General features: G+C 33.5%; 1 protein-coding gene across 2 annotated transcripts in view; it reads right to left on the reverse strand.

The window, feature by feature from the left end:
• The window catches only part of SGCZ (sarcoglycan zeta), a gene marked incomplete at both ends in the record, with an annotated part of 464,568 nt that overhangs the window by 193,236 nt on the left and 247,523 nt on the right, over positions 1–23,809 (reverse strand). For both annotated transcript variants that reach the window (XM_080797027.1, XM_080797026.1), the window contains one exon: positions 16,280–16,381. In XM_080797027.1, coding sequence (XP_080653153.1) covers positions 16,280–16,381 — 102 coding nt within the window. The remainder of the gene's footprint in view (positions 1–16,279; positions 16,382–23,809) is intronic.

Raw genomic sequence — 23,809 nt, forward strand, 5'->3', positions numbered from 1 at the left:
TGATGAGCAGGGTTTCCATATCTTCAATGTCATAAATATAAAATAGCAAAAATCAAGGAGTCTTATCTGATTTTAAGTGAAAATATTCATGTTAAGTTTAATTTAAAATGTTACTTTAAAAACAAATGTGTAAGTGTATAACTCAATCTTTCATTGAAATTCTTACTGGCAAACTACAAGATAAAAGAAAGTATTATAAAATTATTAAGACCAGAAATAATGATAGCCTCAGTAGTAGCTTACAGAATGACCACAAATTCTTCCCATGGGTGTATATCTTTTATAAACTGACTTTACTGTTCTACCATCAGGAGACAGAGGCAAATTCTCCACTGAATTTGAGCTCAATCTTGTGACTTGTATAGGCTAATGGGTCATGAACAAACTGACCACAAGCAGAGCCTTGCGATGCACCTGCACAAGGGGCTGACTTCTTTTGCTGCTGCGAACCATTGCATTATCATGTGATCAAGCCAGGACTAATATACAGGATGAAAGACCATATGTAATGTCATCTCAGCCATTATAACCAACTGACAAATACCTGCGAGGACATACTAGATTTTCCATTCCCAGGCCAGTCAGTACAAACCAGAAAAACTGCCTGGATATGCAACAATTTGAGAGGAATAATAAATGCTTATTATTTTAAGGTATTAAGTTTCATGTTAAAGCTTTTTTTTTTTTTAGCAAAGGTTATCTTAATCAGCATTCGTATATTGCTTTTAAGCAATTAAACTATTTTCCTAACTATTATAACAACAAAAAAGTCTATAAAACAACATGATTAAAGCAAACAATTAAGTTAAATGTGACATTATAGTATGACATAAAATTCCTAATTAACCAAAATTAATAGTTTATATACTTCCTTATTAAAACCATATACCTGTCCACAAATTTCATGAATTTTGAGATAACATACAAGGTTAGATGTCTGAATGACTACTGAGCTAATTAAACATTATGTCAAATGTATTGTAAAGCACTTGGAAGTATTAGAATTACTTTCTCTGCAAAGCCTTTTGCTATATTGGATGATTTCCCAAGTTTTCTCTGATAAACTGTGTTATCTGGTATGGCCAGGAGCACTTTGACTCTATTTCCCTCCTTTAGATTTTCATGATCGGAAGAAGAAGCCAAGATGGTGAAACTAGTACGCTGAGTGAAATGCAACATGAAATGCTGATTGCAAATCATAGACAGATGAAGAGGGCAAGAAGGACATCGTGTTACCTCAGGACTGATTTTAAAAAGATCAAAAAGCAATACATGCAGGCATTTGTATAAATTATGTTAAATTTCTCTTTTCCTACTTCAGAATACAGCACGAATAACAGAAATATAATTCACCTCACAAACACTTCCTAGGAAGAAATGCAATGGCAGACAATTACTAATTACACCTAAAATTTGCTGAAGACCACTATTTGCAATAATTTACATCTCAAGAAATAAGAAAGCGAGAATAAAATGAACTTAACTTAAATATTTTATCAGGGGAAAATACTGCTACAATAAATTTTACTTAGCTAATAACTACTGCATAGGTAGGCAATGATGCAGTGACTATAGGGCATACAAGAGCTATGACATTTAATTAACCATGCCTCTTATTGCTTCCTTCCTTATTTCTGAGACATTTAAGTTTCTAAAATAATACTTTTGTGACCTGGTTAAAGACTAGAACCATGTAATTCAGCCTTAGAGTGGTGTCAGGGTCAAAGAAACAGTTCACAGCACAAAGTAAATTTTAACAGTTCAAAACCTTACTTTGCATATCTCAATATCTATGAAAAGAATCTGAATACATAATTATTTTTCTGCCCCATCCATGTTTATAGAATCTGACAAATGCCTCCAGTACTTTCTAGCTTTTCTCTCCCTCTCTCCATTCTTTTTCTCCTTTCCCGAATTATGTAGGTTGACTTAGCCCTTTTTTTTTTTTTTAAGAAAGAAAGACTTTTTTCTCTAGGTTTTTAAGTAAAGAGAAAAGAGAGGAAAATTACAATAACCTCCAGGATCTTGAGGAATAGTGTGAAAACTAGGGCCCTGAAATGAGTACAAGTTTTTGGCCTGTGACATCTGCTTGTTGTAATAATTAAAAAAAAAACTGAAGTGTCTAAACGAAATTTGTATTCTGTTCTCATGTTTCATTTCATTATCTAATATAAATTCTACTAATTGGTGGGCATTTTTCCATCTTTTTTCCTTTTTTAAAAAAATACACAAACATATATTCACATAGAAGAATTTTTCAGTGGTTGTTCTTGAAAGGGAGGGAAAGAAAAATGAGACAGAAATGCAAGAATGACTCAGCAGTATAATGAAATGCTTTTATATCATAGGATGTCTAATACCTATATATAAACAATTTTAAATGAAATTTTAGATATCCTGTAAAATAAAAGCATTTTATCATATTGCATATCAAAATGTAAATACTCCATATCCTTAAAACTTCTGTGAAGTCTTCACAGAATTAAAAAAAAAATCATGTGTGAATATATCTGTTCATTTTAGAGGATTAAGAAAATACGGAAATCCAGGAAATGAAAGAAATCCGTATTTGGGTAAATGTCATAGCAGAAGTAAAATCTTTTATATGATACAGGGGGGAAAACAAACCAAAACGTTCAATAGTGACAGAAAATTGGAGCAAGAGGACCTAAGTTCCCTGGAAATCCATACAACTGTTATAGACATAACTGGATCATTCATAGGCTATAGAATAAGATTTGAAGCTATATATAAAAAATCTTAAAGATTGAACCAAAAACACTGTTGTTACTAACCAAATTTGTAAAGTTGCAGGACCTAACTTTAAGTTTCTAAAACGCAGGATGACCAAGGGCAACGTATAGATTCTTTGTAATAGTAATGTTACATTTAGCATTAATAAATTAATAAAACCAAAATTACACCAAATTAACTTGTTCTTTCTTTCTTAGGATCTTGATAAGTCTTAGTAAGTGTGTGATAAAGATTACTTATTTTGTCACACATGTGCTATTTAAAACAGGTTCTGATTTATAGGAGGCTGCTTTTACTTCAAAAGAGATATCAACTGCTATGGAGATAGAAAATTAACAAGTAGATATTATACTTTAAATCTTTCAATTATTTTATTAATGCAAATCAAAGGAAAATCAGAGAAGGGGGAAGTATCTGAAAAAGCAAAATCGTGACTATAATGAAGTATGAGCTTTTACAGTGATGAGGAAGCATACTATGATGAAACGTGGACAGAAAGGTAGTTACAGTATTTGTAATCGGATTTTATTGTGATAGCTCTCCTGAGTGTACAATGAAAAAGGTATAGGATGACACTAAAAACATTAGTCAAAACCAGTGTTTTTCCAGGTATAATGCAGGAGAATCAGAGATCCAACAGATTCTTCTCATGGATGGGCCAGATCTCCATTTCCATTCACATTATATTGCTTTTACTTTTTGCAAGATCTCACTTGAAAGAACAATCTCATATCTAAAAATCATTTACAAACCATCAATTGAGGAAATATGAATATTTTAATTTGTAATAATTAAGAGTAATGGATTTTAGTAATAAGATACTGAGTATTTCTGTTTAAAAAACATATTTCATCTGTGGTTCAGTGTAATACCTTTTAATAAAATTTTTAACATTCTATGTCTCAGAAATATTAAAAAGAATGATTGTCTACCATATTAAAATACAGCAACCCTAAATAATGGGTAAAAATGAAAAGCTTTTCCAGTTAATGAAAAATCTGCTTATTACTTTCAAAGAAATGTGTTTCATTAACTTGAAATATAGTATACTAAGCAAAAGTAAGATAATATTGCAGTTTAGAGTATCAGTGCCTTAGGGATAAATTCCAAATTTCTTAGCATTCAAAACCTGCATGTATAAAGCCATAAGCTGCATTCCAAATCAGTGTTCCCCTGTTCCTTTATATATTTGTTCTTCAAATGCTTTTTTGCTCACACAACTACTTAAAATATTTTTAAAAACTATATCCCCTCAAATATTTTTAAGCTGATATTTGAAATATTTTTGGCATCTAAAGTTTAATGTTTACAAGGGATAAACTATCTTATACTCTCCATTGTATATGCATTTTTTTTAAGATTTTATTTATTTATTTGACAGAGAGAGAGGTCACAAGTAGGCAGATAGAGACAGAGAGGGGAAGCAGGCTCGCTGCTGAGCAGAGAGCCCGTTGTGGGCCTCGATCCCAGGACCTTGAGATCATGACCTGAGCCGAAGGTAGAGGCTTAGCCCACTGAGCCACCCAGGCACCCTATTGTATATGTATTTTAAATGTATTTTGTGGAATGTTCCAATTTTGTGGAGCTCTACACTGAGCTTATCCAAATGCTAGATCACATCTGCCATCTAACCTAAATCCTCAGTAAAACCAGTCTTACTTTCTATAAAAAAAAAACCATTTGAATGTTTCATTTCAAATATGTATATTAAAATTACCCCAAGATAACTAACTTATTTTTGATTTATAATTCTAAAAGAGAGAGATTTCTGCCATGAGTTTATGGTCTGGAGGAATGGTTAAGCTGCCCTTTCAACAGTCTTAGCCACTGATACTTTCTAATCTCTATTGCTTTTACATTTATTTATTGACTTATCAATTTATTTATCAACTTTTTACTTTTACTTTCTGGGCAGTGTACCCTTAAACTTTTTTTGTTGTTTAACCAACCACTTCTCTCCCACTCTGAACTTCTTATATTCTCAACAATAGTTTTAAAACTGTAAAAAAAAAAAAATGACCAATGACAGCCTTTTACTTCTGTAAAACAAGGAAGAATGGTAGTGGTAGAGAAGCAGGAAAAAGAGAAGGAGCAGCTACAGGGTCCTTCACAGGCAGATCAAATTTAGGAAAGAGTACATTTCAAACTTGAGAGTCTAGAAAGGATAACTCCATGCCTTGTTACCCCCTGGAAAATCTTGGGACACACTTCAGGTGTGCCAGCCTAGATTGGATATGATTCCTCATATCAGACCAAACTGTTCTCTTTAATGTTTCCTAGACATTGTCTTTTATAAATTATTTTCTTGCTCATAAAAATTCTGTATTTTCAAATTCAAACCCCAATCATTGTTTAAAGCCCAGCTGAAATTCTTTCCTATGGAGGTATACCAGCTTGACCTTAGATACTAATCTAGTGTGGAACACCCAATTCAAGTGAAAATGCTGTCATTAGCAATATTTCCAAACTCAGTTCCCAGAGCTGACCTCCAGGACAAAGAACTAGAGAAAAAAAAATTAACGTGTAATCTAATAGAAACAACTTCATCAAGCAACCACATAGTTACAGGAAATATAAGGCAGATAGATCATTTTGTGGCTCAAGTACAGACAGGATCCTAATAAACCCATAAAGCTCTGAAAATGCCAAATTGGTCTGTTCTCTTCAAGTCTTTTTAGAGAATGCAAGCAAGGACTATTTTGCTTCTTTAGAAGTATGAAGTTAATATGGCTACTATTTCTTATGCTATACACGGCAATTCTAGGATCTAAGTCACCACATGTTTCTACTGGTTAAAAACTATGGAAACAAACACAGAATATTAGGGCCAGTAGGGCTGCCTATTCCATTGTCTAACATGACAGAGAAACATCATTCTGCATGGTTTTAATGTATATTTTTAAAATATACTAACCTTCATTCTCTCAGTAAAATAAGCGTTCACTAAGATGTATATATTTTTCTGCATGCGCACATACTAATAAGTTTAAAAATTTCACTGGGCTACTAATCTACCAGACACAGTTGGAGGAGTGGTCAAAACACAGGATTGGTGCTTTCATGGTATTTATACCTTTTGTATTTATTCCTTTGAAATTCAAATAAAGTGTTACATATTCCCCACTGTAGAATCCATTACATCTGTGACACTTGAAAGAAAAGAGAAAATACCTTGCCAAATTGAACATAATATTTGAAGAGCTAATAGCTAGGGCAGCTTTTCAAATCACACACATTAAAAGGCCATTAAATCAATTTGGTGGATTGCAACAAATACGCACACACACACACACACACACACACATATATATATATACACATACGTATATATAGAATATTAATTATTTAATTCAATCAAAGTTAAAATAGAACGACTTCACTAGAATATAGTAGATTAGAAAAAAAGTCAGAGTGTATACCATCCTACAGTGTAAAATTTGTTTCTCACTGTGGCTCATATTAAAAAAAGTTTGAAAAACTCTGAGCTAGAGTACGTGTTGCTAATATTTTCTCTGTGGTCTGCTCCTAGAACTTTGGACATTTTCAGTAAATCCCTTTCCTCATCATGACTAAGATGATCCTATATACCAATTGTGTGCCCACACACTCATGTAGATACAACTTTGGTGGTAGTAAAGAAATCTAGTTGAAGTACAATTTCTTTTAGCTTGTTTATAAGAAATGACACTGATACCTCATCAAAATCCCAGTTGCTAGAAAGTGGCGTTCAATATAACAAGTGTCTATTTTTTTATCTCATGCAAGAAAAATTATTAAAGGGCCTAAGTACCTATTTTAAAACAAATGCTATAGCAAGGATTTTAGAAAACATACTTTATAGGAAGTATGGAATGTTTCACAGATTCAATAATAATAGAATTCTGGAGAAATTCCCTTCACCTTCTTCCCGACAAGACTTGGCTTATTCCACTCATGGATGTAGAGATTTCCCAGTAGTTAAGAGTATGGGTTATAAAAGTCTGACAAACCTGGATTTAATCTTTGTCCCACAACTTTTTGTAATTCTCAGGTAAATTATATAACTGCTTTAAGCCACATGCTTTTTCTCATCTGTAAAATGAATGTAATAATGTCTACTTCATGTGGGTTGCTGTGAGAATTAAATAAGCACGCATACCAGGGCCTTCACATAGCAGTTAGCATTTGGGACGTATTTAACAATTGGTAGCAGGAGCTATTGGAGATGAATGAGTGAGTATTTGATGCTTAATTTTTGGTGTTCCTTCAGGCAGGTAATTCCTAACACTGAACTATGTTGTTATATCAGATTATTGTAAAGCATTAAAAGATGTGTAATATTTACTAGCATATCAATTTTACTCTACGTTTACTATATCCCTGTTCCAGGTTCTTTGCAACAGATTGCCCCCCCCCCACTCCCCACCAAAGAAAATTCTGATTCTGTACATAACAGCAACGTGAGCTAATGGGTGCTTCTCTTTTGTTCTTGGTTTGCTGTGTCATTTTCTCACATATTTTCTTGAAAAGTAGTAAGTGAAGGGCTCTGTGTGTGTGTGTATGTATGTGTCTTGGTAGAGAAGAGAACCATGTAACTTGTTTAATGTTTGTTTATAAAGGTAGCTGGTTAAGTATGAGGTGATGAGAAAATCTTGATTTCTCCACAAGGCTTCAGTGGAGTCTGGGAGACCACACTAGGGAGAGGACAACAATCACCATTCTAGAAAAAAATACACAGTATTTTTTGGAGTCTCTCTGTAGTTTTTGTTGCTGCCATTATTTTTGTTGTTGTTATTTTTGTTGTTTCTAAGTCCAAGGAATATTTCCCTTGATAAGTAATTTCACTTACATTTACATATTCTGCAACTTCAAACTGTCTCCCAGTTTAATGAAAATTTCCTATGGTATTATTTTTTTTCTTGTTCCTAAATACATATGTATATTTCCTTGTTCCTAAAATATATACATATTTTTTCCTATGGTATTATTTTTTCTCTTATTCCTAAATAAGGTCTACTACCTACTATGCTCAAACTGTCTCCATGCCTTCTTCTATGCATCCAGCACAGCATTCTACACACATAAATAGAAATGTGGGTTTCCTGGAGAATGTGTAAAAAAGGATTAATTTGGAGAGTATAATGAATTGTTATAAGCAGTGAATCAACACAGGAAGACTGAGATTCTAGTTACAGTATTAAGATTTATGTTGGATGAATTAAGGCAGCTGGATTGCCATATGCAAATGAAGACAATATCTCCTCATGGATAGCAGTATAGATTAAGTAAGGAAATATGTATAAAAATGGTCTGTAAAGTCCAAAGTTTATTGTTCAGGATTGTTTAATAAAAATTTGCTACCTAAAAAAAAAAATTGCTACCTCATGAACAACAAAAAAAGATCATCCCAGTAATAAAAGGATGCTTAGATGTTTGAATATCTTTTCATGAAATTTCATCAATACATTAAAAAATAAAAGTCATATTAATAGATTAATTAAAATGTGATAAAAAAACCTATTTTTGTGATAAAATAACTATTTTGTTTCTGGGCCAACTGGGTGGTGCAGTCAATTAAGTGTCCAACTCTTGGATTCGGTTCAGGTCATGATCTCAGGGTTGTGAGATCGAGCCCTGCATTGGGCCCTGCATCCAGTGGGCGTCTGCTTGAGATTCTCTCTCACCCCCGCTCTGTCCCTCTGTTAGTGCTTTCTCTCTCTCTAAAGTAATTGAGTAGTTTAAAAAAAATAACTATTTCTGACTAAGGTATAATCAAGCTAATAGTGGAAGGATAAATTTTCAGTTTTCATGTTACTTGCCTATCAGGAATAGTTCTTCACTATATCAACCTAGAAACCCTTTCCTCTTTTTGCTTCCAAGATACCACATTCTTTTGGTTTTCCTCCTACTTCAATATCCTTTCCTTTTTCTGTGTTTGGTTCTTCCACTTCTTCCTAAACTATTCAGTTTTGGATACCCTGGATTCATTCAATAAATTTCCTTAAATTTTCTCTTTACACTCACTTACTGGATATTCTTGTCTAATCTTGTCTGAAATCAGATAGATAAGACAGATACACAGAGAGACAGATAATATCTCTAATTTATATCCCTAGCTTGTACCTCCAACATGAAATGCAGACTTAATGGATCCACTTGTCTAACCTGAAATCCATGTTCTCCTATTGGGCAAATTAACAGTTCCAAAAATGTGCTCACAATCTTTCCCCACTCCCTACTTTCCCCCAACTGGTTAATAGTAAATATACAGAACAAAAAATTATGATATAATATTAGATTATCTCTTATTATGTATTATTTACAGTGTGTCAGCAAATCCTTAAACTCTTTCAAAATATGCTGTCTTTCATAATAATACATATCACATAGTAAGGATGAATGAGCTAAAATATGCAAAGCATTTAATGTAACGTTTGACTTTCCTTAGAAGTTATATTTCTCTTAGTAGGGCAAGACACTATTACTTTAATAATAAAAACATTCAGGTCCACTGTGAACTTTATTTTACATATGATAAAAGTAAGGCACAGAGTGGTTAAATAAGGTAATTAACCACAACTGCTTATTCACAGAGTCAGGATTTGAAACCAGGAATTTGACTCAAGAGCTCTTGTGTAAGCTGAATCTTAGCTGTTATTTATTTTTTTAAAAGATTTTATTTATTTATTTGAGAGACAGAGATCACAAGTAGGCAGAGAGGCAGGCAGAGAGAGAGAGGGGAGGACCCTGCTAAGCAGAGAGCCCGATGCATGGCTCGATCCCACAACCCCGGGATCATGACCTGAGCTGAAGGCAGAGGCTTTAAACCACTGAGCCACCCAGGTGCCCCCTTAGCTGTTATTATTAAAAATCATTATTGGCCACTGAATGATTTTAAATATAATAGAAATAATAGAGATAGTAAAATTTCAGGAAAATGGCCAGAATATACCCACAGCCAAAAAGAACAGCTTTTTTATGTAAGCACAAAGATCAATGAGAAAAGTGCATGGAAAAGCCATTCCTATATGCAATAAGAACCATAACATGATTGACAACAAATCTGTAATGCTTATGTGAAAAAGATTTAAGAAATGTTCCTAAGAAATGCAAAGTAAGTTCTAAAAAAAAAAAAAAATCAAAAGAGAAGCCATGTTCCTAGATAGGATAACTCAAAACTATAAAGATGTCAATTTCTCACAAATTAAATTAACCATAATTAAGTTCTCAAGAGGAATTTTTATGAAACTTGACAGCTGATTATTAAGTTCATTTGGAAGAGAAAATGCACAATAGGCAAAAACTTTTGAAAAAGAGTAATAAAAAAGAACTTGCTCTAACAGTAATAAAAAAAAAAATCCTAAAGTTTGGTTTTAGTCTAAGTATGTCAATAGAACAGAACAGAGACCAGAAATAAGTCCATGTACATTTAAAAATGTGTATGAGAGGGGCACCTGAGTGGCTCGGTTGGTGAAGCGTCTGCCTTCGGCTCAGGTCATGATCCCAGCATCCTGGGATCGAGTCCCACGTCAGGCTCCCTGCTGGGAGTCTGCTTCTCCCTCTGCCTGCCTCTCTCCCCGCTTGTGCTCTCCCTCTCTCTCTCTGTAGTAAATGAATAAATAAAATATATTTTTTTAAAATGTGTATGAGAAAGCCATATTTCAAATCAGTGATAGGACAAATGGACTATTCACATTATAGTATTAGGGACTATTGGCCGAGAAAGAGAAAGAAAGAAAAAAAGAAAGAAAGAAAAGGAAAGAAAAGAAAGGAATGAGGGAAGGAAGGAAGCATTTCACCTAATACTATACATTCAAATAGAAAAGTTTTCAGAAACTTCTTTACTACTTAAAAAATTAAACCACAATTCTTTCTCTTTTTTAAATATTTTATTTATCCATTTGAGAGAGACAGAGCAAGAGAGAGAGCATGAGTAGGAGGGAAGGGCGAAGGGAGACAGAGAAGCAGACTCCCCATTGAGCATGGAGCCTAATATGCGGCTCCATCCCAGAACCCCAAGATCATGACCTGAGCTGAAGGCAGATGCTTAATTGATCTTAACTGCATCCCACAAATATTTCTTTTAAAAAGTATTTGTTTCTTGGAATAGCCAACAATTTCTTGATTTAAGCTTACCCTATAAACTTGAAAAAGTGGGAGCCAAGAAAAGAAAGCGATTACTTCATAGTACCTTTGAACATGTATCCCTACCCTACTTTCATCCATATCGCCAGAAGAAAAGAAGGAGTGTTAATATATTTCAGAGAAGTCTAACCTAAATAAACTTATGTGATAGAGGAAAAGAAGGTGGTAAAGTAGGTGGTACTAAAAAAAAGTCTACCAAGTATAAGTACACCACTGGAAGAATTCTTTAGAGGCAGAAAGGGACACTAAGACCTACAGAATTTAAACAGTCTGCATCTAGTTGGCATGTCATTTAGTAGTATCTCAGAAGGGAAAGCAATCCCCATCTATCCTCCCTTCCCAACAACCATCTCACTGGTGAAACAAAGTAACTAGACAGTAGTTCCCCTACCTCAAATTGTGACTCACTGGAGATCATTCAAACTAGGTTAGGCAAGTGCTTTAAGTTTTAGAATGATTAATTTTTAATTTTAATAAAACCATAGCTCAAAGACAATAAAATACCCTAATACCATTGACAAGGAGACTATGGATGTATGGAAAATTCCAAGAATCAGAACACCCTTATACATAAAATAAAAGCATTAGAGCAAGGGCAAAATTCGTGTGAAGAAAAATAAAGACAGGGAAGAAAAATTGCAGATAATTACTTGCATTCAGAGGAAAAATAAAGAGTTTAAAAATAATTAAAGAAATTATAACTGTGCACAACAAAGATGATCCAACACAAGAATTATTGCTTTCTCTGAAGTGAAGCCCCAAACATATGGAAATGAAAGATATTGAGTGATACACTTGACAACACTTCCTTAAAATAAAATGGCAACAATGTATCTGGCATCAAGGCAGAAAGTTTGTGTCATCAGCAGGAGAAACATATCAGACTGCTTGAAGACTTTTTATGGCAATATTCAGTGGTGGAATTTAAGAGAGCAATTAGTTAATGGGAAAAGAAGGGATGAACCATTAGTAATATTCCCAGAAAAGAATAAAGACAATAGTGAGACACCTTCAGCATGAAATATTTCAAGGATTAACAAACAAAACTAATTAACAATGAAATACAAGTAAGGAGGAAATGATTGGAATAATGAACTCAGTCATGAAGAAGCCACAATAAAAGGAGCTGATGGTTAGTACCACAGTCATCTATCTGTAGAATTAAGACCAAAGTGCCAACACAATTAAAGTTGCAGAACAGAATGTAAATATTATGAACTCTGACAAAGTTAAAATAATATAATTACAAAAAAAAAAAAACTGAAAATGAAGAGGGGTAAGGAGAAATTGGAGAGGAGCTAATCACCTCAGACTGCACTGCAGGGAGTTAATGAACACTGTCTGAAATTAAAACACAGAGCTAATGCATCCAGCTTCTTAATGATATTCATAGTCTTTTATTCTTAACCATAAAGACAAGTTTTTTAAAAAACATTCTTATGATAAAGAAATACTTAAGTTCAGCAGTGTTTTCCCATTTATTTCAGATTTTTCATTTATTAAAGCGTGTGTAGTGTATTAATTAAAAATATCCTGTACATGTCTCTCCATACTTACCCTTTCATTTGTGCAGATGTGTAATTATCTAATTGGAATGATGTTGATCATATGTTAATAGCTTCTTTTCTGAATGTAATAATTTGGGGCATGATTTGTGTTTTTAACTTAAATAAAGACATTATAGTAAAATAATACTTAATTAAACACTTAAAATTTAAACACTTAAACACTGAAATGATAATGATAATAATGATGATAATAAAATGATTACACAAGCTTGCAGATATCTTTGTATGTACTGGTTTGCATGGAGGATATTTGCCAAAGTACATGAGTTGGGTATGTTGTGTATACAGGGAAGAAGTTTGCTATGTTTGTCCGGCCCCATGGCTTTGTGTCTGAACTCTATAAAAAATAATTGAAGACACAAGGCCAAAAACTGGTTGTGCCCAGAACTGAGCATCCCAGCTTTGAAGCCAGGTGAAATGACTGTAACATGAAAGGGAGAACATGGCCCTACTCCCAGCTGTGCTAACACAGGAGTCCCAAGAGCTCAAATTTCACTTTGCTTTGTTGAGGAGGTACAGGAATTGGAACTATCTGGTAGCAGTTCCCTTGCATAATTATCAGATCCTGATGAAGGATGCTGGGATAGGGGTCAACAGTGAGGTGCCACCTTAATTAAGGACATTAGAGCAGAAAAAAATTAACAAGAGAGCTGTTCAGTTAATACCAGATGAGGCTAGGTAAAACAAAAAGTTCTAGAGAACTGCACAATGCAAATTTTGGGGGCAAGAATCAGTGAAATGTAGCTAATTTAACCACCTTAGTTCTCTGGACTCATGAAACCCTGGGGGAAAAAAAAGCCTGATGATTACATGTCCTAATTTCCTGACAGTTCAAAGATTCTGACTTCATGTTAGATCATGTGCATTGAAGACTGATGCAAAATCTTATTATCATTGTTATCATTTATGTAAGGTAGCCCTAAATCCCATATCCTTTGTACTTTTCCTATCTAAAGAAAACTACATATTTAACTTCACTAATATTCAGTAAGTACTTACTCCTTGAAAATAATGTTGCTAATTCTGAACGATACATTGAATTCTTCAGATATTTCAAACATAGAATATAACATTCTCCTGTGTACTGATAATAATGGACCATTTTGAAAAGGTTGATTTTTTTAAAAGCATGGAGAAGAGAATAAACTGTGATGTATAATAATAAACTTCAAATATCTATCTATCTATATATATATATTCAAATATCTGCTGGTTGGGGCAGGGGGACCAGTTAGCTCAGAGTAGAAACAGCACATGGTTTACTAGGTTAGGAAATTAGATGTATGTGTCTGTGGGCAACTGCATTTTTTGATTAATAGAGATTGCTCTGTCTAGTTGTATGAGATTAAATTCCTACATAACCAGGAAGTTACTTTAAATAGTGAAATACTAACAAAATATAAAGAAAGCTACCCACTGGCATTAATTTAGGAAAACACACACACACACACACACACACAAATCAAAATTGCGGGGAAAAAATTCACACAAATTAAAATTATTGTACATAGTAGTAGTATTTTTCTCATCTTAAGTGAATCTTTCTAAGTATCTTTTGAATTGAGTAGATTTCCTTAAGTTAGACCTACTGGAACTTTAATATTTTATCATAAAAATATTTGAATACATGAAAATGGATGTAAATATTGAAATGTATAATGGGTTTTTTAAAAATCTCATTTCTACTACTATTACTGAAATCTTGGTATTCTTCCTTAATCTAAGGATTCAGTGTTTTGATAAGTTTCTTTGAAACTCCCTTTATTCCTAAGAAAACTCAGACTCAGGGAAACTGTGCCTGGCTTTTTGAAACAGTGACTAGGCTTTACGGCAGAGAATGAACAATTGCATACATTCATGGACAAAAGAATCCTAACCCAGGAATTGCTTATAAAAGACACATTTTTCTCTTTGTGTTCATAGTGTGTGTGTAGAGAAATGCCCAAAGTGGAAACGAATCTCTGGTTTTTTCTGTCATACCCAGCCTCCTGTCTGTTGAGGACACAGGGTCCCACCTGCTCTCACTGTGCCAGGCTTTGCTGTCACTGAGAGGCAAAAGATAAGAGAGGAGATGGGAGGCCAAGCAACAGGTCTGGGATGTGAAAGGAGCATAAAGGTTTCAATCAACACAGTGGGTTTTGGAAATGCTTATGAACTTGAGGTTCTGAACTTCCCCAGGGATGAAGGTTAGGGAGCCTGACTGCCACCAGCTCATACTCTTAAGCTAACACATTAGTGGACTCCTTCTTATTTGGTCCACGGGTGGTGTAAACATATATCTCCATTTCCCAGGACAATCCTGGTTTACCACTGTTGTTACACTCTCAAAAATGTCTGGCTGAGAAGATTAAACTCTTCTCTAAGCTGGATTCCCAGGCAGCCACTCCAAATTGATCTAAATGGCTGTGAAGATAAACCCTTGTTGTCCCTGGACTTGTCAGTGGAATGCATTTTCAAAGAAGTTCCTGCCTATGATTATTCTCACCTTCCTGTGTTAAGTAATGTCTTGATTTCCATGCATAAGTTTTCGCTTCCTCAAGTACTCAACAGTTTAATAGTGTCAACCACAAGAAGAAATCAGTAAATATGTGAATGGTGGTGACGTCCAGTCAGGGGGAAGGCACTAGCGTGGGTATGCATGTTAGTCTTTCAGTTTTCATAAAAAGAAAATAAAACAAAAATACAACTTTTTAATTCTAAATTTAATCAGTTTTTATAGTAAGGTCAGGTTTCCATACATGTGTCTATCGTATTATTCATCTCCCCAAAATCCAGCAAGTAATCTTTCAATGTAAAATTCTAGTACCTAGAGTGGTAATCAATATAATGTATTTGTGAAGCTCTGCAGGTTCATATAGAACAAAATCAAATTTAAAGTTAAGGTAATTAACCTAATAAGTTTTATAAAAATAATCCAATCTTTTGTTTTCACTTTGATGTTTAAGGGAAAATGGCTTTGAAACAAATTATTAAACTATGGCTTACTATGAAACCCATTTGCTAATATATTGGTAATATTTAAAAATTAGTCTAGCCTAAAATAGACTTTCATATTTATGAAGTAAGGCTAATAAGCTTTCCACATTTTATATGATAACAAGTTTTCCACTTTTTCTGACTTACTAAATTTCCATGCATACACATATTTGCACAATAGATTTGAAAGATTCTAGTTTTATTTTCATGGACCCAAGAATACTTGCTACTTTTTGAAAAGTAACACCCTGAAGCCAAAATACACAATGGCTAAGCTATAATCTTTTGATTTTTAGCATGCTGCTAAGTGATAAAATACCCACAAGGCACACACGCGCGCGCGCACACACACACACAGACATTTGAAAGGATAGTCTTACTTGTTTTAAATAATGTTCATCCAGAAATAAATGGAATTTCTATACTAAGACTCTTCCTCATCTTTTTTAGAAAATGCATGTTGATTTGAGCTAAAAAGATTTATAATATATTAAAATAAAATAATTTATCCAAGTCAATGTTTCCTGCAAAAATTACTCATGATGTATCAAATGCCCCTTTGGAAATTACTACAACTGTGTATTTTTTACTTCTATTGATAAATAGAGGGGCGAATTTATAGACTAACCAAAGCAACACTGCAATTTAATTCAAAATGGTTCTCTAATTTTGTCAGTTTAAAACTAACCTCCACTGATTTTTCAATTGTTTCACTGTTTTGATTTCTTCAAATCAATCTTTAGCTTAAGGAAACTAAATGCATACTGAAGAGATAAGGGGGTTTTAGCCTCCTATTTCAAGCTAAAACATAACCTCTAAATTATCTTTTACAGTAAGCCAAAGCCAGTATCACATACCTTTCGGGAATGAATTTCTTTCACATACAATGGAAGTAGAAACTCAGATATACCTTCAAGTCGGATTCCCTTCTTGGTGACTCTCAGATTTCCCATACCATCCTACAAGCAATGAAATATAGTTCACTTTTAGGTTAATTAGAGAATGAATAACTGGCCATAATTTTCTTAGGGCTAAACTGAGAAAACAGTAAGCTCAAATCAGTGATGATTTAAGGAAAATGAAAGACTGAATCTACTTCATGAATGACTGCAGCAGTTTGCATGCATATAGAGGGCTCTGTTTAAAGTGAACAGGAAAAAAGGTATATTAAGGACCGGATATCTATTCTTAGCTCTATCAGAGATTAGGATTTATCTATGAAAAAAAATCCTGTACTTTTTTCATGCATCAGTTTAACTATTTTGGGGGTAAAATTATTCTTTCTATCTATTAGAAACAATTTTGCTTGCAGAGAGTATTAACAATATTTTTACATTACAGTTATCACATATTTCTACAGTAGTCAAATAGTCACATTTGCACAATTTCAACAAGTACTTAATAATTGGCTAGTATAAGTAAGCGTGGTGTTCCTGTATTCAAACCATGAGTAATGCTTATATCTTCTCCTTTAGAAAACAACACCCTATAGGGAGGATAAAACAAGTACTTAAATAACATTTATGAGATTGAATAAAATAAATTTTAAAAGAACAGAGTACTAATAGGAATTAAAGAAAGATTTCAAATTTGATAAAAGAGTGAACAATTTCTCATGGAAGAGATTAACTATGAGAATATGGTGTTTCAACAGGAGCTGTCCATAGGAGAAACAGAATGAATGTTCTGTAACAATCAGAAATAGCATGCCATACAATCTTACTAATATATGGACTACTGTGAGAAAAAACAACTGGGAGTATGTTTTGAAGCCAGTGAAAGGAAAGCCATGAATGCAAAGGTAAGGAGTCTGTACTTATACCGAAAGAAGAAGAAACATAAAAATTTCTTGAATAGCCTAATGGCTTGAAATGATCAGAGTTAAGCTTTAAGATTAATCTGGTAGGAGCACTATGTGGGGCTAACTGACATAATATCAGTAAGAAGGCACAACCTGGTAATAACTGTAAGGAGTGTGGTGGTGTAGGGCACCTGGGTGGCTCAGTGGGTTAAGCCTCTGCGTTTGGCTCAGGGCATGATCTCAGGGTCCTGGGATCAAGTCCCACATCCTGCTCTCTGCTCAGCAGGGAGCCTGCTTCCCCACCTCCTCTCTCTCTGCCTGCCTCCCTGACTACTTGTGATCTCTCTCTGTCAAATAAATAAAAATCTTAAAAAAAAAAAAATAAGTGTGGTGGGAGAATAGCCTACAAGACCAGGTGACTAATTTGATCTGGAGATGCTGAAAACAGGGACATTTATGATTAATCCCAGGTTTTGTTACTATGACCCAATTAGGAAATGCAGTGATTTTTTAAAAATTGGAATAATGAAGTTTGTACACTCAATGACAAAATGAGTTTAGCTCTGGACTTCCTAACTTTGAGATATTTCTCCATCAACTAGCACTTACGCAAGAAAGAAGATTGGAGAGGGACAATTGCTTAAGGCATGCTTATATCTACTATAATGGAGGAGCAAGTCCTTCACAGAAAGATATCTATAAAACCACAGAGAAACACGTAGATAATGACCAGAAGCATTTCATACATCCCAGGAGGCTATGATGAGTGCAAGAAGAAAACCAAGAAATTATGATGGCCCCAGACTCTACCACCTGGCTCCACCTTCCTCCCCAAAAGAAAGCCATTGAAGTAATATAACAATGAATAGAACTTTGAGTAAGAATTAAAGGACTTTTAAAAAAAAAAATCACACAAGGAAAATGACTACTCAGAGATATTTTGACATGTAAGGTCTCAATCCTCTAATGGAAGGAAAGAATAATTACTTCTGGTTGAATTAAACTTGGGATGGATAAAGGGATTCATTTCTTGAGACTCAAACTTAGAGTTAACACTGGAAATGTCTGATAGGGAACTGAATAAATTAAAAAAAAATAAAAAGAATTTCAGGCATCACTGAAGACTTACTCTGATGAGAAAATAGGTCTACTTTCACTGGAAGGACACACCCCAGTTTCTCTGAGACAGAGCTGGTTTATACCACTTTTATAATATTCTCTTTCATTTTCAAAGTGAAAAGTGTTTCTGATTTAGACATCAATGACATAGTCACCCATTTGTTGGTCCTAATTAGTATCATATGGCAACATCATACCCATCTAGGAACAGAAGCTGGCAGAATTAACAGGGAGAGACTCAATATTGAGGATTTGCTAAGCAGAAATGGCCGAAGGTGATAAGAATGTGGCATGCCCAAGTAGCAAAAAATGATGCTCCTCAAATGGCTGACCATCATTTTTCTCATTGGGTAGAGACAAGTAAAGCCAGAACACCAATGTTAGACAGCAAAAATAGCGCAGGGTTAGGGAATGACAACTGATCATTGATTAATGATTGAATTCAATATGAGAAATGTTAATAATAGGTTTATCATCAGAAAGTAGAATTTCAGATTTTGAGATGTTAAAGGTAAAAGAAAAATTCCAGACATCATGAAGCCTGAAGAACACCGGAGCAGAAACAGAGTGGAGACCAAACTCCCTGTAATTCAGAAAGAATGTACAAAGTGACACAGGACATTAAAATATTATTTCGTCCCTGAGTGATTTTCTTGACTAAATTTCACACAGTGACTGCCCATATATATTCTCAAATGCCTGCTGGAAGGAAGTGTTCTGAAATGTTCCCCATGAAGTTGCTATGGAAACACCCAAAGCAACTGTTGGTCTAACTGAGAACAATAGAAATAAATTCTATCATAAACATAATTCCCAGTTCAACATTAATCTTAAAAAATGTCTTCATAAGATGGTTAGAAATAAAAGAACTGGATATCCAAAGTTAACTGTGATATTACTTCTGCCATATGCATATCTAATGTTGGAAACTTTTGAATCTTAAACTCAAAGTTTTCCTTTTATATTTTCTATAAAATATATGACTTGGGGCATATAAATCTATTCCATTTAAATTAGAGGAATAGATTTCCCCTGTATAAATACAGGAGGGTTAGGGAAGTATTGTGTTTAGAATCTAACCTCACTGTACCATGACCATTTGTCCCTCCTTTTATTTCTCCTATTTTGAATTAAGAAATGAATATTCAAGTTCTAACATGTTATCTACATGTAGTTATAAAATACACAGAGGTGCATAATATAGTCAATATAATCAATCTGATCCTCATATGCATGTACCAAAACCATTAATAATTTATGAGATAGTAAAATAATCTGGTTTCTCTTCTGCAGGAGCATTTGAAAGTGGTTTTATTCTTACTGTCACTATACTTTCCTGATTCACTATATTCCTGGTCCCTTCAACACCTAAAAAGGAGAAAATAACTTCTGGATTTGCACCTAAGGATGACATTGCCAAAACACCAGAAAGTAAGGAATTTAATATACCTATGGCTCAGGCCTCAACCTTGGCTCTGTCATCTCCATCTTCTGTAGGCTTGAACTTGACTAATTTCTTTGTTTTTATTATTTAATTTAAATATTTTTATCACCTTAAATTTATTCCCAGTAAAAACAGGAAAAAACACAACTTAATGTATTTATTGCAAGGATTGCTCGAGAAGATAATGAGCTCACAATAATACCTTACTTTTGTTGAAGTACTCAATAGCTTTAACCATTATTAATATTTTACTAAAAATAACTTAAATTTTTGTCTCACATTATTATTAAATTCATATTGTTTGTTTTCAGAGAGATTATCTTTGAACTTCAGTAGACCCTACATCAAGCTTTACCATCATTAGAGTTATGATGCAGTTATTCAACACCTAGCAATCTCACAAATCACTTACCTACTCTTGACGATGTAGTGTCATTTTAGAAGGGAATGTGCAGACAGACAGCTTGGATTTGAAGCTTTCTACTCTGTATATCCTAACTGCTATCTTTGTGTTTTTTTCATAAAGTGTATCATATTCTGATTATAATATTAGTTAACTGTGTGGACATTTTTTTCTCTTCTTAAAAAGTAAATGATCTTATTCATGTATGTACTTACTCCTTCTTCTAGCATAGTCTTTCCAAAAGTGGTTTTGTGATATGTAGATACTGAATGCTTGAGTATTCGATTGATCAGTAGAATTTAGATCTTTACATGATAAAAATAAAAGAAAAATCCTTATAAAAATCATATAATCACCAAAATCCATGGAATTTATCTGTAGAAACTGCAAACAGTCTTTATTATAATTGTCATGTACTTGATTTTTTGGACAAGGTGGAAGATGCTTTGTTGAGAAATATTGTTTTTGGAACATATTATGAGAAATAGACATTAAAATAAATAATAGATACAAATGTAAACAAAGAATATTGATAGCCATGTCATTTTAATTTAAAATCCACACCCATAACGTTGCAGTGATCTTACCCTAGTGCACTCTGTCCTTATACAAAGTTCTTTAGGACGCTTAGCTGTCTGGTATTGGGAGAGCTGTTTAGATGGTGGCTACCCTCAGAATTTGAATTAGGCCTTAACAGTCAAATGTAACTTTCAAAGTAATGAACATGTTGACATAGAATTGAGAAAATTTTTAAAAATTGAGGCGACTGTTAAACAATTATAAAATCTGGTGCTTCATTAATTTTTTTGAGAGGGCAGAGGGGCAGAGGAAGAGAGAAAATTTGGTGGGGGGGACAGACGGAAAGGGAGAGATAGAATCTTCAGCAGGCTCCAGGCCCAGGGCATGAGCCTGATGCAGACCCATCCCATAACCCCGAGATCATGACCTGAGCTGAAATCAAGAGTTAGATGTTCAACCAACTGAGCCACCCAGGCACCCCAAGTGCTTGATTAAATATTTTAAAAAGTCTTCAAAAGTTGAAAGGAGCTAGTAGCCAGAAGATAATTAAATATAGATCTTAAATAATTTTTCTGGTTAAAATCAAAGATAAATTTCTTCCAAATTATTAGCATTTATTTTCTTTTTTTCAAAAGAAACTGATTAGAAAGGGAGATAAAAACATCTATTTTTATGGCTTTGATTATCTAATGATATTCATTCTATACTTCAATTTGCATGAGAAAATGACCTTAAAGAGGCTATTTAGAGACAAACTGAAGCCTAGTATGATAAATTATTTGTGAGACCTTGGGGATTAAATATTTTTAATAAGGTAAAGAACCATACAAGGAGATGGTAGTATTAGGTTGTTCAAAAACAATTACAAACCACTTTTAAGTGTCTTTTTGTTATTTATTCTCTTCTATATGCTAAATGAATTTTAAAAATTGTTTAATTCCCAACTCCTAATTAAAGAAGAAATTCTCTTTAAAATATCTAAACAATTTTCTATTTTTTTCTTTTTCATACCTGCTTTAAGCTGATGTTATTTATAATTTATAATGAGCTGTTTTTCCCTAAGCACGAGAAAAAGAACAAACAAAATGTAAGTTGACAGCCTGTTTTATATGTATGTTTTTACTGTGTTGTTTGCTATAAGCCTGTATTTTATTTTCATTTAATTGGCCTGCCTTAGTACTTAGTACTGTCTATTATTAGAAAATAAACTCTAGAGTGATAAGAATTGACAGACCTAGGAATGTGACCTCTAATTCAGCTTATATGGGAATATCTTTAGAAATTGTTGTTAATAACATATCTTTTATCATCTGGAACATTTATTACTTTTGTTTATAGCCAATAGTTTTTCAAAGTTTCATAATTTATATATAACTGTCAGCATTGTGAAAAGGGTTTAATGTATTCATATTTAAATACAACAATAAACATTGCACTTTGTATCTCTTATTTGCATTGGTGTTCTTTTAAATATGTGAATTAATTTTTAAAAACAAAGTAAAATGAAATTCAATTTCTTTTCCAAATTTTACTCTACTGATAACAGAATTCTTTGACAAGCATTTCCTTCTTTTTCTAACAATCTGCATATCAATAACCTCATATAACATATGTAATCCCTTACTAACAAAATTATCAGAATGAAAATAGGCTGAAACAAAACAAAACTAAAACCAAAAATATGTTAATCTGACATGGCAGATATGATCACAACCACCCTGTAAATGGAGAAAAAAATTGGATGAGTTCAATAAATCCAGTAAGACTATATATAAAAGACCAGAAATATTTATATTTATATATATATATGTATTTACATAAAATAATGGGAAATAGATTATAGCTATATTTATATGGAGAACAGATCATAGTAGGAACACTTAGAACACATAGGCATTTTATTTCTAATATCTCTTGAAAAAAATGTTTTCCAATAGAATATCTCTTGGGATCACTATCAAGAAAAGTTACTGATGTGGCTCAATCTAATAATGTTATGTTAATTGTATAAAGCAACTTTAAAAGTGCGTGGAAGCACCAGCATTGCACCACCTTAACTTGAAATTAAGGTTAAGCCCAGAGAATGTGATAAGCAGTTGTGGCAGAAGACAGACACTTGCTAATGAAGAGCGATGTTGGAAAACCCAGCCTGCTACTACAAACAAATCGTTTGTCTCAGTGCTAAATGGAAACAACTAGAAAGAACCTCAGGCATTTGACTTAAGGAAAATAATAAATAATGAATTAGTAATAATGTTATGTTCCCTAAGGATTGTCATCTGTAAATGGGTGACAGAGGAACACCCATATTTTAATCATGGCAACAAGGGCATAAAGCCTACAGTTTCACTGTTAACGTGTCTGTCTTCCCCAAAATATAAATAGAATACTAGGATTGTAATAAACCCAGTGAAAGAGAAAGTTCTGTTTTCAGCTAAATTTAGGAAACCACTAAATGATATATTCCCACTCAGATTCACAATGCATATTAGCATACTAAACACTGAGAAGTCTGAGTTAAAAATAACATATTTTCTATGTTCAGTAGAGAGTTCACTAAATATTGTGTCCAATGGGTCCCCCACTCACTTGCTCAAATGTTGGGATAGGTGGAATAATGTCTCTTTGAACACATTGTGCAAATACTGGTCTATTTTTTTATATTTTATAAACCCTGAAGGAAGTCCTATTAACGAAGTGGTGCATTGGTAAGCATAGAAGTGATTAAAGAGTTAAAAGCTATCACATCTCTGCAAATATTTATTGAGAGCCCATGTAAAGCACCACTAAACTCTGTTTGTAATTTGGCTTCCCAGCTCTTTTCAAACACTAGACAAAATATGCTGAACACTGCTAGGAATCTGGTCTGCTTCACAGATGTAATTTCTTATTGTCTTGTAAGAAATGTGAAAGGGAGGTAATGCTCAGCACAGCTCTTTTTGCAAATATTTTCCAGTTACCATAAGCATAATTTATTTCTTTAAAGAAAGATCACTTTTCACTTTGAACAAAATTACATATTTGGACCTATAAATTGAGAATAAGACCTTAGGGTATGGTAACCCTACCTAGGTAGTCCTCATGGTAAGGTCTTATCTATG

This window comes from Martes martes, assembly GCF_963455335.1.
Source record: "Martes martes genome assembly, chromosome: 2".
NCBI classification, from domain to species: Eukaryota; Metazoa; Chordata; class Mammalia; order Carnivora; family Mustelidae; genus Martes; species Martes martes.